This window comes from Canis aureus, chromosome 27 (assembly GCF_053574225.1).
Source record: "Canis aureus isolate CA01 chromosome 27, VMU_Caureus_v.1.0, whole genome shotgun sequence".
In the NCBI taxonomy this organism is placed as follows: domain Eukaryota; kingdom Metazoa; phylum Chordata; class Mammalia; order Carnivora; family Canidae; genus Canis; species Canis aureus.
Genome location: NC_135637.1, coordinates 46,953,899 through 46,966,149, shown reverse-complemented (window position 1 = coordinate 46,966,149; position 12,251 = coordinate 46,953,899). Strand labels below are relative to the sequence as shown.

At 52.0% G+C, this 12,251-nt stretch overlaps 1 protein-coding gene across 1 annotated transcript; it reads right to left on the bottom strand.

Moving 5' to 3' along the window:
• Window positions 1–1,928: 1,928 nt before the first annotated feature.
• On the bottom strand, window positions 1,929–8,482 carry LOC144299465 (DNA topoisomerase 3-beta-1-like). Its single transcript, XM_077874976.1, has 8 exons — window positions 8,415–8,482; window positions 8,155–8,246; window positions 7,168–7,299; window positions 5,775–5,863; window positions 5,048–5,122; window positions 3,528–3,724; window positions 2,923–3,079; window positions 1,929–2,135 (listed from the first exon to the last, which is right to left on the bottom strand). The coding sequence occupies exons 1-8, from the start codon at window positions 8,480–8,482 to the stop codon at window positions 1,944–1,946; spliced, it is 1,002 nt and encodes a 333-aa protein (XP_077731102.1). The 3' UTR covers window positions 1,929–1,943.
• Window positions 8,483–12,251: the final 3,769 nt, after the last annotated feature.

Genomic DNA, 12,251 nt, shown 5'->3' with positions numbered 1-12,251 from the left:
GATCTGGGACATTTCTTGAGTAAGGCACGCATAATCCTGAACCAGCCTTTGGGTGTGGTCTCTGCAATGTCTCCAGGTGAAGCTGGAAGCTCCAGACCTATAGGAAGGAGGAAGCCCCTTGGCCCAGAGTTTTAGGGACTCGGAGTTATAAGTTCTCAAGTGCATTCAGCTAGACATGCCCATGCCAAGTCGCAGGTCTCATGCCTTCCCTGTCACAGCCTGACTTTGGTGTCAGAGATGCGGGGGTTGTAATATCCGTCACCTTGTTTTTCCATTACACTCCAGCCACAGATCTTGGTCTTCCCTCTGGCCACAGGTTGCAAAGTTCTCTAAGCACTGCCATAGAAGCCATCTGGCTCCCACATCTGTTGGCTGTCCTGCACCCACCATTTTCTCCTAGTGCTCTGCTGGCATTTAGCAACAACTAACCCACCCCACAGTTTTATGATGACCATTTCTTCCCTATTCCTGAAATGTTGGAGATATTGCATTAGTCAGTGCAACCCTTTCCATCTGAACCTGCAGGTCTACCACATGTGAGGGTCTTGTTTGGTAAATATGGGGAATGGGGAAGAGCCAGGAGAAGGGGTTACAAACTCATCCTACAGGAGCCAGAAACAGCCAGGCCACTGGGACGGCAGGTGAGGCCTGCAGCAGGCCACGGAGTGCAGGCCCACCTTGGGCAGCCACTTGCCTCTCGGTGCACCCAAGTGCTCCCACCAGGGGTTACTGGTGTTGCTACATCTTCTAGTTTGTCAACAAAAGCTGCAAATCAGGCCTTTTATGTGACATCTTGTAATTTTCCAATGTTGGGAACTGTTTTGAAATGTTTGTAAACAGCATGTAGTTTAAATAAAATATCAATCAGCTTCAAACTCTGGGCTGAACGGTTGTCAGAAGAGAGGACTGTCTTGCCTGTGGCTAAAACAATCCAAACAACTGTGATGCTTTGCCCCTCCTAACACCACAGAGACCAGCCATGCATCAGGGCAGTGCCTTGTGGATTCCAGAAGGACAAATGTGGGGGCAAATTTAGTCCAAAATGGGTGTGTGCTGCAGTGGAAGCTGGGATCACTATGGGTGAGACCTGGAGATGGTGGCAAGGGGTATCCTGAGAACACGATCAAGGATAAAAGCGTGAAGCAGGGACGACTGGATGCCTCAGCGATTGGGCAGCGCCCTTCGGTTCAGGTTGTGATCCTGGGATCTGGGATCGAGTCCCAAACTGGGCTCCCTGCAAGGAGCCTGCTTCTCCCTCTGCCTATGACTGCCTCTCTCTTTCAGTCTGTGTCTCTCATGTATAAATAAATAAATCTTAAGAAAAAAAAAAAAAGTGTGAAGCAGCTTTGGAGGAAGTTCTGGAAGCCTGCATCAATTGCATGTCTAAGCAGAGGGCACCCAAGGAAAGCTTGAAAAGGACGAGAAGGCAGCTGAAGAAGGCCAGGCCGTACCTGCACGACTGTGGTAGCTGGTAAGGCTGTGGGCCACTGCAGTGGCGGTGGAATTGCCCCCACCCCAGGCAGCCAGCCCCCTGCCAGGTGGCATCACCCTCTTCCTAAAAGCCCAGCACATGACTCTCAAATTCATAAAAAACCTGAGTAAAAAACACAGCACCATAAAGGCCAGGAAAGCTGACTGAGGCTGGGATATCCCATGCTAGCTGTGTGACCTCGGCCGAGTTCACTGACATGCACACAGGTCCCTCTAGAGTTGTTAGCGTCCGTATCACAGAAAAGGCACATTGGTGTGAAATGGAGTCCTGCCAAAAAGAGATAATGCCCCTGGGGTCACATGGATAGGGGCTGCAGGTCGTGGATGTGGGGCAATGCCTGGTACAGAGCAGGGATGTAGCACACAGTTACCGCTTGCATCAATAACTGTCCATCTTTCTACAAGATGTCTATTTCCAGAAAGGAAAGAAAGATGGGACCCTAGGTCACGAGCTACTCTTCTAGCCAGAGGCATCCAAGGTCTACCCCTGCCCCGAGCAAACGTGACAGATACACGTGGGGCAGGCCCACCTGGGCTTCCTTCTCCAGCTTTGTTAAGTTTAAAAACATCTGTGCGATCTCCCGGTCGAACACTCGTACTCGGTCCCAGTCCAAAAGAAGAGATCTGTCTTTATCGGCATTGACCTATAGGAAAAAGTACAAAGGCAGAAGACGGAAAAGAAAATGTCCAGGTGAGCACACACTGCCAGGGAAGAGAATCGAGGTAGATGAAGCTGGTCCTCCTCTGGGAAGAAAATGGTCCCGGCTCTAAGGTCTCACAGCCATACCTATACAGGTGTGCAGAGGTGCACAGATATGTAGGCTGAGACCCAGCCCTGTCCCAAGGAAAGGCTGCCCTGACTCCAGGCCTCTCCCCTGAGATTCGGCAAGTAGTCTCGTAAGGGGAGCCCAGAGCCAAGGCTGCTGTATCCTTAAGGGTGTTGGAACCTCCGTCACAAATGCCATCCCTGCCCACCCTCTGACACCTGGCCAGCACTAGGTGTAGTCCTTACAGGGGCCCCCAGCCCTATGTCAACCAGACCAGCTCTGTATTGCTTTAAATCTTGTAAGAAGCTTACACGGACGGCATTATTTGGAGAAATGGTTCTAAGACTTCAAAAAGTCTGAAAGTCAGTGGCTTATGGCCCTTGGTCCAAACCTCGGACCTGACCATCACAGCTGACTGTTCTGAGGCATGATCTACCTGGCCCCCTCCCCCTCAAGGCTGAGTTCATTCTTGCCTCTCTAAATTCAATGCATTCAGGCCTATGAAGGCTGGGATCCCTTCCCTGAGCACCCCACAGACCACTCTGGCGTCCCTCCTGTGCCCTTGGCCTCGGGGGTTTAATGGGCCGGATGATGACAGAAGACCCTCAGAGTCCACAGCCCGAACCTGGAAAGACCCAGCGTGTGTAGGGAAGGGAAAGCAAACCTTGGCCTGCAGCACCCAGTACGTCTCCGGTTTGAAGGACTGGATTTTATCATGTCTCTCCACGCAGAAGCCCAGGGTAGGGGTTTGACATGGCCCAAAGGAGATGAGGGAGCTGTCTAGATTGCCATATTTTCCCTGGAAGTACTTAGTTTGAAATCTACAAGGAGGCATGGGGTAGAGAAAGATATTCTGGTCACGTATGCACTCAAAGCCACCATCGCTAATCACCCACGTTGAGTCCAGCATGGGGCCAGCTGGCAGCAGTGCCCCTGCTCAGAAGACAGGGGACAGAGTGAGAACGTGGCTCAGCACAGGGGCCGGGAAAGGTGTGTGTGGGTAGAGAGGAATCATGTGTTTGCACACATGGCACGGAAGGCAAGAGAGAAGAGTTTCCCCCATCCTGGGGCTGGGAAACCCTTCTATTCTATTCTATGCCCTCCACCCTCTCCTCAAGACCCATGCAGTGAGGCAAACACCCTGCCAGAGAGACAGTTGCCTTCAGGGTTTTTAGAATATGGACACTAGCCTAGTACTAACCAGGCCCAGGGGCAGCAAATGGGGACCCATGAGGCAGGAGCCCTGGCCAAAGGGAGGGCAGCCGGCACCTGGTGAACGCACAGCCGATGCGCAGGTCCAGCTCTTGCCTGGTGTCCACCGACAGCGCCTCGTTGTGGTCTGGCTCGCCCAGGCGGGCCATGGCGGCACAGATGTCCGTGTCTGTGATGGAGCTGAACCTGGCCCGGAACACGGTCTTTTCGCCACTATGGGTTGGATTCATGACGGGCAGCACAGCGTCCAGGACCTGGGGGAGGCAGCCCAGCTGTCACTCACCTTCCAAATCTCTGCCTCCACGCCTCTCGTGTGAGGGCTCCTCTCTGGGGCTGAACCTTGCTGGTGTGACTTCCTCTCCATCCTGCCAGACCCTCCTCCACCTCCTTGCCTGTCCAGAAGTCTGTCTCTCCACATCACTCCTGCTACACGGCTTCTTTTCCTTCCACTGACAAACTTGTTCAAACACCCCCCCCTTACTACCATCCTTTCTCTTATCTGCTTTCACCCTTGCCAAACCAGGAAATGCTAATGCCATGACACAGGGAAACTCAGTCATGCAATCCACCCCACTTGACCCATTTCCCTTCTTTTTAGAGGGCAGAGTGCAAGGAGGGGTGGGTGGAACTCTTAAGAAGCTGAAGAAAAGCCAGGGAGGGAAATCAGAATGAAGAGGAAAAGACAAAGGGCAGGAGCAGGGAGGGCACAGGGGACCCCCACCTTAGGGACTGAGGGCTAAGCCCAGCAGGGGGCCTGGAGCCAGACTCACTATGAAGGCTGTGCAGTGGGAGGGGAGTCACACTGGACCCTGGCCATGTAGATTCTTTGGTGGGGGGTGCCTTTGTTGCTGAGGGGAGAAAGCCCCCGAGCTTCTGCCCCCAGGGAAGGAGCAGTCCTGTAGGGGTGGGGCCGGGACAAGAGTGCCTAGGAAGGGACAAAGCGTGATCATGTTGACTGAGGGTGCTGTGCTGGAACTTGGGTTGTCCTGAGTTCCCTCTGCCACACAGGAAGCATTTCCTAAGCCCCAAAGTGTAATAGGCTCCGGGTGAGAACTGGGGGTGCAAGAGGCAGGAGCGTGAGCTGCACCAGGGGACACCTGCAGTCAGGAGCCGCGTGAGGGCGTCACAGCCACAAGAGAGGCAGACACCTGTGTCCTTGCAGGGAGGGTGGAAACAAGACGGGAGGGGGAGGCTTGATGGCATCTTGGAGGGGACGGTGAAGGCTGGAAGTGAGAAAAGCAGGAAGAAAGGTAGCTAAGTGGCAACCAGCCTTGGCCATAGGTCCCTGAGAGGTGCCCAGAAGGCCTGAAAACCTTCCCATCCACTGAGAAAATTCTGCCCTCTGTCTGTATGTTTGCTCACACAGTGCACCCGAGTAGGGGAATAGGTAATACCCCTCTGCCCTTGGCAGAGTCCATACATTTCAAAGTGTCTATGCAATTTCCAAACTAAAGGAGGAAAAAAGGCATTTCTAAGGCAACGCAGCAGATTCCCAGCCGCACCCCCGGCATGGCGCAAATGCGAGGACAGGTCAGTGGGAAGGCTCGAACTAAGGACAGCAGTAGGCCCCCTCTTACCTCAAAACAGATGTTCTCTCCCTCCTTGTCGCAGTCCAGCCATAGCACAATATAGTCGCAGCCTTTGCCCTCCACCTGCCACAGAGTACACAGTGACTGGCCCCTCCGTGGCCCGGCCCGTAGTGCCCACCGACGGTGCTCCCAACCACACCCTGAGCCCCATGGAGCAGGACTGCCACCCAGACTGGGCCCGGGCTGAGCAGCGGCGCTAGACGCAGTTAGGCTGCCTTAGCCACTCAGAGAACTTCACTCAGGACTTTGTTTTTTGGACACAAAGAAATTATAAATACAAAATGATCTTAACCCCCAAAACTGCATGGGAAGAGGGCTGAAATGAAATAAGCCTAAATGTTAATGGTGGTTGTCTTAGGTAGTGTGATTATATATTTTTTTCTTCCTTCTACTTTTTTAATATTTTCCATAATGTGTGTGCATTTAAGATTAGAAAAACCGCCACCACCAACAAACAGTTTAAAAAGCAGAATTTCTGCTCTCCAGGGCTGAGTGACCCGGCTGCCCAGGTGGGCCAGTGGATGGTTGTGAGAACAGTCTGAAAGGTGCCTCGTGGGCCAGCAGGGGGAGCTCGCAGAAAGGGCTGCGAGGCCCACCCAGGGCTTCCAGCAAAGGCCTCCAGTTCATGAAAGAGAGGACTCTGGAGACCACCTGCAGTGCAGAGGGCCCAGAGTAGAGGCTTCTCAGGTGCCCATGCCCTAGCACGCCCACACACCTGCAGGAACTTCACCATGTTCAGCTGGGGGTTAGCCTCCTTCTTCTCTGTCGGGGCTTGGCTGAACTGCTCTGCGGGGTCCACCTTGTCTCATTTGTTGTACTTTCCTACAAACCATAGCCACAGTGACAGCTGAATCATACTTCTTGGCTCACCAAGCTTGATCTCTCCAATTGTCATAGGCCCAGGAGGAGAGGGAGGCTTGGAGAACAATTTGCCCAGGGGAACCCCACAATTGGAGGCAGAGCTGGGCCTTCATTCCCCTGGGCTGCTGAGGTGACACCACACCTTGGTCACCTCCAGGAGCCACCGCTGGGCAGGGCTGCTGCTGCTCCAGCCTCACTTCAGGACATGCCCTGTGGCTGGAGCGCCATTCCTGGGCTGGCTCACTTTGCCAGAGCACTGAACCACACCCCTCCTACCTCTGTCTTCTCTTCCAGCCTGAATAGCTGCAACTCTCCCCCTACCCAGCACTTGACTGCACACATGACAGGTGCTCAGGGGAACCCCATGGGGAATCAGTCTCTTGGGCTTCGTGTCTGGTACATCCACCTACTTCTCTACTCAGTGCTCAGTGCTTGCAAGCTTAGCCCTCTGGCTTTCTTTTTGTCCCCATTTCGTACAGCCTGGGAGAACGGGGTCATACAGAGTCAAGTTCAAATCCCAGCTCCCCACCTGCTGGCTGGTGATAAAACTCAAGAGTCCAAATGCTTGGCCACACGACTGAATCAATGTCCTTGTTGTCACTGGGCAACAAGAAGTATTGAGACTTTGCTGTGCACTAAGCTCTCTTCCTTCACCGTCACACTGAGTCCTCAATCCTAGGAAGTGGATGGCACTATCGTAAGACTCACATCACACATGTGGAACAGAAATTTCTTTTTTTTTTTTTTTTGGAACAGAAATTTCTAGAGGCTCCAGTCCCAGCCCATGAGCCTGTAGAGCATGAGACAGAGCCTAGGCTGGAGTCTCTCATCAACCACAGGGCCCTGCATGTGGCTCTGCTGGGTCACTAATGCTGGCCCTTCCAAGGTAACAGATAACAAAGATGACAATGACAGCCACCAAACGACCACTGGGCAACAGTCACATTCACCTCCCAAGTGCCTGCATGGGCCAGCCCCTCTGAGGTGGGCATCCACCACCTCTAGGAAGCACAGGAAGGAGCACAGGGCATGCAGTGACTAAGGGGTGCCTCTGGGATGGGGACCCACGGGCATTGAGCTCTAAAACCTGGGTTCTAGATGACCCAGGACCTGCTGGCCTCAGGACTCATGGGTTCTGCACTAATTTGTCTGCCTGGAGCCCTCCCTGGCTCCATCTAGACTTGGGGCAGCACTTTGCCGGGCTTCCCTCAGTGGGATAGGGGTTGGGCAGGGTGCAGGGGGCTCACCCAGGAAATCCAAGGTCATCACATGACCACAGACGGATGTCATCTGGAAGCGGACGGGCTGGCCAGCAAAGGTCCCGCTGTACTCATGCACGGAGCATGTTCCGTTCAGCCCTTTGTGGGAGGACATGTTTCCTGCAGAGAAGCACAGTGATGGCTGCTCCAGCAGGCCACAGCCACCACAGAGGCCCCAGACCCAGAAGCCACCACTCACAGGGCCAGAGTCCCCCTTCCCCAGAGCAGTCAGTGGCAGCGTTCCTCAGGCCACTGCATGTAACAGTGCTGACGAATGTCGTGGTCCTCCGGGGAACACCACTCATTGCTAACCAACCAGCACGGTATGCTCACCACGCAGGGCCCTGGGCCAGCTGAAGGCCAGGAGCACCCTCTCTGAAGGCTCTCCACAGCAGACACTTGGGCCCTTCCTCTCATTTCTGCCCCACTTCTTTCAAACTTCACCAGGTCTCCATGGACCTCCTCATTACCAGGTCCCTTGACATCTTCTCATGCTCCCGCTCCCCACTGACAGCCTCTCAACTGAACTTTCTTAGCTTCTGTGGATCGGGCACTTCTCAGCTCTCCCCTCCCCTTCAAAGAGACACCATCCCACTGTCCTGACCCAGGGGAGGTCACGGTGGACATAGGCCATTTCTAGGTACCCAGAGCACCCAAGCACCCTTCCTATCTGGAGGGAAGTCAGAGATAGGAAGGAAAGGAGCACCCCACCAACTACCCCAGTGGCCAGGATGGAGTTAAGGGACAGATGTCCCCTTTCTTAGTGCCCTGGTGTCTCAGTAGGGCTATATACCAGGGCCAGCCTAATGCTGCTCTTGAGTGACATGAGGCACACAGGCTGCAGCTATAGTGGTTGAGGGCAGTGGCAAAGCTCCTGTGGCGATACGGTCTGTGGCATGGCCTCAGACTTAGACCAGGGCGAGATCTTGGCTCTGTATTCTTCCTTCTAGTGAATTCTCTTTCTGTGTAAGTTACCAGGGCTGGGTGCTGCTTTATGAGCAACAGTGGACTGCCCGGTGCTACGCTGTGAATGGTGTCTGTACCTTTTGGGAGTCCTGGACCGCACACTGAATGTAGCAGTAAATGCACCCACAAAAACTAATACTGAGATGCTTCAGTAACACCCACTGTCCTGAACCAAGTCAATTCCAGAGGGCTGGAGTCACACTCCAGAAAAAAAGAAATGACCATGTTTAGTGATTCCTCCCACAAACCCGCCGGTTTGTCTTTCTTACCCCGAGAGGATTTTAGCAATGGACTGGGCCAAGGACGGCTTTTCTGCAACCATGAGCACGGTCTTCATCTTGTCTGAAAGCTGCCCGGGGCTTTGGCCCTTCACACTCCAGTTTCAGAGGGATGGAGATGAAGTTCAGAAACTGTTCTTCTGCAGCTCAACACTACCATCAAAGCTGACTCCTCTGAAAGACACACAGAAAACAAATGCTTCTAATGGAAACTCTACCAAGAAGGAAACTCATTTTAAAAAACAAAAACCAGCGGTGCCTGGGTGGTGCAGTTGGTTGAGCATCAGACTCTTGGTTTCAGTTCAAGTTTGACCTAACGGTAGTGAGATGGAGCCTTGCCTCAGTTTCCATGCTCAGTGGGGAGTCTGCTTGGGTTTCTCTCTCCCTGTCTCTACCCCTGCTCATACACGCTCCCTCTCTCTCTCGAGTAAATAAATATTTTTTAAATGTTTAAAAAAGATTTTTAATTTATTTATGAAAGAGAAAGAATAAGCAGGGGTAGCAGCAGAGGGAGAGGAAAAAGCAGGCTCCCGCTGAACAGGAGCTCAATCCCAGGACCCAAAAGAGCCACCCGGGTGCCCAACAAATAAATCTTTTTAAAAAACCCAAAAAGCAAAACACAAGTAGACACAATTTCTTTGGGATTCCTGGGTGGCTCAGTCAGTTAAGCATCTGACTCTTGATATCAGTTGAGGTCTTGATCTCAGGGTTGTGAGTTTTCAAGCTCTGTGTTGGGCTCCGCGTTGGGCATGGAGCCTACTTAAAAAAAACAACACCCCCCCCAAAACCCAAACTCCACACATAGGGGTTTCTGGCTGTCTCAGTCAGTAAAGAATGCAACTCTTGATCTCAGGGTTGTGAGTTCAAGCCCCACACTGGGTGTAGAGTTTACTTAAACAAACAAACCTGAAGAAAAAGAAAAAAAAAGACATGGGATAAACCAGGGCAATGGAACTGGCTTAGAAACGAACACCTTGGGAATTTGGGTTCCTTTGGCAGAAGTTGATGTGGCTCCCTGACCTCAGGTTAGTCATGTCACCAAATCCGTGCTAGGGAGACTTGGGGGCCTTTGGATCTGGACTGACAGGCTGGGGTAGCGCAGAGGGCCAGCCCTCCACCCAGGGCACACTTCTGTTTGCTCCCCAGGGCTGAGAGCAGTACCTCCACCTCAGCGGAGAATCGGGATGCCCCGGGACATTTTCTGGTTTTGTTTAAGATTTATTTGAGAGAGAAAGAGAGATCGTACACAGGCGGGGGAGGGGCAGAGGGAGAGAAGCAGACTCCCCATTGAACAGGGAGCCTAACTCAGGGCTCGTGATCCCAGGACCCTGAGATCATGACTCCAGCTGAAATCAAGAGTCCTCATACACTCAACTGACTGAGCCACCCAGGCGCCCCACCCTGGGACATTTTATAAAATGCAGATGCCAGGCCATGTTCCCTAGATCTTTCTGATCCAAAAGAGGCCTGAGACCCATTGGCCAATGGAGTCCAGACCCCAGTAGTACTCGACAGCCCCTTTCCAATGGGCTCCAATCTACCTTCCTGCCTGCCTTTCACAATCTCTAGCATTGCAGATCATGCTCTGGCCAATTAAACTGGACACCATATCTAAAGAAAAACATATTCTTAAGCCTCTGTTCCCTTGCTCGGAATGTACCACCAAGCCCAGAGAATGCAGCTTGACTGTCTGAAGGCCTGGCTCTAGTGCCAACTCTTGGTTAAAGAGCTCTCCCAACACCCTGGGGCGGGACAAAGCATTTCCTGCTGCCCCGAGTCCGTTACAATAGACCGCACCACGCCACGGTTAGTTACTGTCTCATTCTACACCAGCACGAGTTGCCTGAGGTCTGGATCACTGCCGGCCACTGTGACAACTGGTTCCATGATTGCTACAGGACATTGAATTCCTGCTTTTTTTTTTCTTCCTGCTGTCTTTTTGATCACTATATATATGGCCTTAACATTGACAAATATGACACTGTATTAAAAAAAAACCAACCCAACAACATGACTGCTACTTAAACAACTGGGCAACCTTCTGGGTGGGCTGGGAGGGTTAAAGCTAGATTCCTACTTTATTTATTTATTTAAGATATCATTTATTTATTCATGAGACACACACACACACACACACACACACACACACACAGAGGCAGACACAGGCAGAGGGAGAAGCAGGCTCCATGCAGGGAGCCTAACGTGGGACTTGATCCCGGGTCTCCAGGATCATGCCCTGGACCAAAGGTGGTACTAAACCGCTGAGCCACCGGGGCTGCCCTAGACTCCTACTTTAGAATTGCCACCAAAACAGATTCCAGAGCTGGCAGAAATTTACGCAAAAAGATCAAACTAGAAAAAATACTAGGGGTGCCTGGGTGGCTCAGTCAGTGAAGTGTCTGTCATTGGCTCAGGTCATGATCCTGTGGTCCCAGGATCGAGCTCCCTGCTCAGTGGGGAGCCTGCTTCTTCCTCTCCCTCTGCCCCTCTCACCACTTGTGCTCTTTCTCCATCACGTTCTTTCTTTTGTTTTTTTAAAGGGTTTTTTTTTAAAAGATTTTATTTATTCATTCATGAGAATACACAGAGAGGGGGGAGAGAGAGGAGAGAGAGAGAGAGAGAGAGAGAGAGAGAGGCAGAGACACAGGCAGAGGGAGAAGCAGGCTCCATGCAGGGAGCCCGACGTGAGACTCCATCTCGGGTCTCCAGGATCACGCCCTGGGCTGTAGGCGGCGCTAAACCACTGAGCCACTGGGGCTGCCCTCCATCACTCTTTCAAATAAATAAAATCTTAAAAAAAAAAAAAACTAGAAAAATACTAGAAGAAAACATAAACTTTGGTATGAAGGAAAGACACATAAGGATTTCAGAAGCTCAGAAACATATCTCATGTTTGAAAGCATTTGCTTTCTTTTTCTGTGAATGGTCTATTCCTATTTCTTTACCCTTTCTCTCCCCAGCCAGACTGCTGTTTTCTCATTTTTAGTAATTGTTTTATATAATGAGGAAATTAGCCCTTTGTGATATGATGGCCAACAACACTTGTAATGGCAAATTAGAAGTAAAATGAGCTCATGCTTATCTCACTAGCAATGATCACAGGATGAGCACACGTGGAGGAGGGTCTGGTGACAGGCAAACTATGAAGGTAGGTGGCTGAAGTAAAACTGGACCAACCTCTGTGCGGAGCAATTAGACGATCTCTCTCAAAACTACAAGTGCACATCCCCAGCAATCCCACCCCTGGGAATGAATTCAATCACCCCACCAGAATTTATTGAGCACATACTACATGCTCAGTATGTGTTGCTATGTGCCACGTGGGACAAAGTCCAGGCATTAAGACCCACAGAGGATTGGGGGACAGTGGGGAGGGCAGTTTCAGACTTTGGGTTTGCTTTGAGGGAACTGGGAGGTAGCACAGGAGCCTGATGACCTGACTTCAAGTGTTCAAGAGATCCCTCTGGCTCTAAGAAGGGAGTCACTGGGCCTTGGGGGCAGCGATGGAGGTGCTGAGGGAAAGTTGGGGTCTGGGGCTGATTCCCAAGGCAGAGCCAACAGGACTGAGAAGGGGAAGTGAGGCAAGTGCAGAATGACTCCAGTACCTTTGGCCTAGGGAGCTAAAGGATGGGATTCCCATTTGTTGAGATGGGAAGTTAGGAGGAAGGAGCAGTTTGGGACAAAGATGCAGGAGCTGTCAGGTATGTTAAATGTGAGCTGCCTAATAGCCAGCTGGGCCATGGAGGAGGCGGTGGCATGTGGTGGCATGTGGAGCAGGGAAAGGAGCCCAAGTTGGGGGCTGGGGAGATAAGGTGACTCAGGAGAGGG

Excerpts from the sequence above, each read along its gene's own strand:
- LOC144299465 (XM_077874976.1), bottom strand. The coding sequence starts at position 8,482 with ATGAAGACCGTGCTCATGGTTGCAGAAAAGCCGTCCTTGGCCCAGTCC. Across the intron at positions 5,864-7,167 it reads GATGACCTTGGATTTCCTGG|ACAAGGTGGACCCCGCAGAG; the intron begins GTGAGCCCCCTG and ends ACAACAAATGAG. Across the intron at positions 5,123-5,774 it reads ACATGGTGAAGTTCCTGCAG|GTGGAGGGCAAAGGCTGCGA; the intron begins GTGTGTGGGCGT and ends ACTCTGTGGCAG.